At 45.1% G+C, this 2,800-nt stretch overlaps 1 protein-coding gene across 1 annotated transcript; it reads right to left on the reverse strand.

Moving 5' to 3' along the window:
* LOC127047191 (uncharacterized) lies at positions 1–1,916 on the reverse strand. Its single transcript, XM_050945234.1, has 2 exons — positions 845–1,916; positions 1–716 (listed from the first exon to the last, which is right to left on the reverse strand). Exon 2 carries the CDS (start codon positions 710–712, stop codon positions 35–37), a length of 678 nt encoding a protein of 225 aa, XP_050801191.1. The 5' UTR covers positions 713–716; positions 845–1,916; the 3' UTR covers positions 1–34.
* Between the last annotated feature and the right edge of the window lie 884 nt (positions 1,917–2,800).

Here is a 2,800-nt window from a genome sequence, read left to right on the forward strand (position 1 = left end):
CTTTTCAATAGATTTTTAATTTATTTATTTACAGCTACCAAGTTTTATATCGCATGTTTGTCCCCTCACCATTCTCTAACTTAATCCTTTTACATTTCTTACAAAGAGTCTTTTTCTTAAGCAGGGTTCTATAACTTTTTGTGTGGACCAGACGGTGAATATATCGCTGTAAGCCGGCATCTTCTGGTTTGGTCATTTTCTCTAAAACACAGTCAGGGTCTCCACTGAATTGCACAGCATTTATCGAGGCCACCCCTTGCTTTAAATGTTCTTGGCTTAGGCACAGACATTGCACAGCATAACCTATGGTAATAACAGTGTTCAATAAGCTTTCCAAATACAGCTCAGGACACAGGCCCCGGAGCTTGCAGTTTATATGCTTCGAAGTCCAAGTCACACAGTGCTGCTGGCCTGACGCATCTATGACACAGCCCTCACAATCTTCAAAAAGCTTTTCCCTAAGACAGGGATTAAGGACAGCATAAACAGCAACACGCACAATAGTCCACATGACCTTTTCACGCTCACAACATGGCACTGGCTCAGTTAGTTCCATGCCAAGCTTCCTCCTAAACTCCTCATAGCCGTCACCCTCGGAGTCCTCCTTCAGCAATTTGTATCGGCGTTGAGCAAAACCAAGGCGGGCCCGGTTCATCTTTGCTGCTTGATGCAATGCTTTCCATGGCCTCCAGGTCCTCCAGAAAGGCATCATCGGGCTGTCGAGAGATTTTCAGAAAACAAACAAGTGTAAGTTCCCACTGCTTGTTTTTAGATTTACACAACCCCAGTTCCTAACCCCATTACACACAAATCCTCTAACGTTACTTCTAAATCATTCATTTACCTGAGTGACGTCTTTTCTGTTCACCTTGTTGGCCGGTGACTCCCCCGGGCTGCATTCGCTTTCCTCCTCCAGGGGGGTAGATGACGAGAGACCACCACACTCTTCAGGTGTCTCACAAGCACTTGGGATTTGGGTTTGGGTTCCGGTGTATCCATCAATGGCATATCCATCGACAGCTGGGCCACTCTCTCCTTCTCAGAACTGTCACTGATGTAGCGCTTTCTCCATGGATGGTCAAAGGCTCTCAGGGCTAAAACAAAGTCTGAAGTTCTCACAGGGGAGGTGAAGGAGTCCATGTTTCCTCTCAGCCTTTCCATGATTTCTAAAACACGCATTCTTGGTAAGAGATGGCCTCTTCTGTCTGGCTCTGGGACTTACGGGCTGACGGTGATTCACTCTGATTGGCAGAGGGTGGTGGGAGGAGTTCTTAGAGGGGTCACATGACCCTCCTCTGGGCAGTTCATCCTACCCAAAAACCTGCTCTCAGGGTGGTCCTTTGCGGCCAAAACCCATCCCAATTGGTAGAGGGAGGTGGGAGGAGTTCTTAGAGGGGTCACACGACACACCTTGCTTCCTGTCATGTGTCTGGCTTGCCCCCAGAAGTAATACCCTCCAAGTGTGGGACTTCCTGTAACAGGTGGGCAGGGCTTAAGAGGTCAAGGGGTGGTACTAACATTTGAGTGAGGGTAGGGCCCTTATACTACTTGCATGCACTGGGTTATTTACCTCTCCAGTAACTGATGTATTGTGGACGTATGCATTTCACTGAAGGTGTTTGTGCACCCAGTGCACTCAAGTTGGAGACTGACAACAGCAGTGCCACCAGGGTGGTGCATGCACCCTGCATGTCTTCAGGCTGAAAGTTACTGCAGAGGGCATAATGGGTAAGGCTACCCTATCTCCTTCTCATTTTCCTTGCACCAGAAAGATGACAACACTTCCAAAGTGGAAGGTAAAGAGGGCGGGTCATGGGGATGTTTATGTACATAACATCTCAAAACACAACAGTTACTGTGCAGGTAACTAACCATTTTTTCTTCTTCTAGTGATAATGCAAATATACATTCTACTGTAATTTACTCACCAGCGGGTTCCTTGCAGGCAGTGCCTGAGAAACTTCAGAGCCATTTGAACAGGGAGCAAAGAACAGATTTGCCAAAGTCTGCATTGGCTCGTGAAGATAATGCAATGGCATAGTGTCTGGAGAAGATAACTACAGATGACCACATAGCCACCTTACAGCTGTCCACCATCGTTACATTCCTTAGAAAGGTTTGCAAAGTAGCCTGGGTCCTTTTCTTATTTGGAGGAGTTACAGTTGTCAGTTTGTATCATGATATTATGCAAGACATCTAATGTGATCAATCTCAGTACAGAAATTGTTTACGCATTTAGTCTTTCTGTGATGGTCACAAAAAGAGTCTAAGAGAAACTCTCCATGATTTGGTATTATGAATACAGAAAAATAGGGCCCTATACACATCCCAGGAGCGTAGTATCCCCTCACCTTGGTTATCATGAGGCGGCTTTGGAAAAAACACCTGCAAATGAACAGTTTGATTCCAATGAAATTACTTTTAACATAAATTTGGGATGCGGCTTCAAAAAGACTTTCTTCATGTGAAAAATTGCAAATAGAGGTTCCGCCAATAGTGCCTGCATCTCAGACACTATCCTAGCAGATATAATAGCTATTAAAAATGCAGTCTTTGTAGAAAGGTCCCATGTAGAACAAATTGCCATAGGATCAGAAGGAAGACTCCGTAGGTGTGATAAAACGAAGTTTAGATTCCAAGATGGAACCAGATCTCTGATAGGAGAGTTGTAGCTCATAGGGCTAGCTTGCCTTTATTATATTCACTGCCTTGCCTTCATTGTATTCTGCCTTTCTTATATTGAGCAGTAATGCAAGAAACCTACTGGCCTATATCCAGGGCCGGATTAATCTTTTGTGGG

Source organism: Gopherus flavomarginatus, chromosome 3 (assembly GCF_025201925.1).
Source record: "Gopherus flavomarginatus isolate rGopFla2 chromosome 3, rGopFla2.mat.asm, whole genome shotgun sequence".
NCBI lineage: Eukaryota > Metazoa > Chordata > Testudines > Testudinidae > Gopherus > Gopherus flavomarginatus.

Coding starts and splice junctions, on each gene's coding strand:
- LOC127047191 (XM_050945234.1), bottom strand. CDS start 712: ATGATGCCTTTCTGGAGGACCTGGAGGCCATGGAAAGCATTGCATCAA.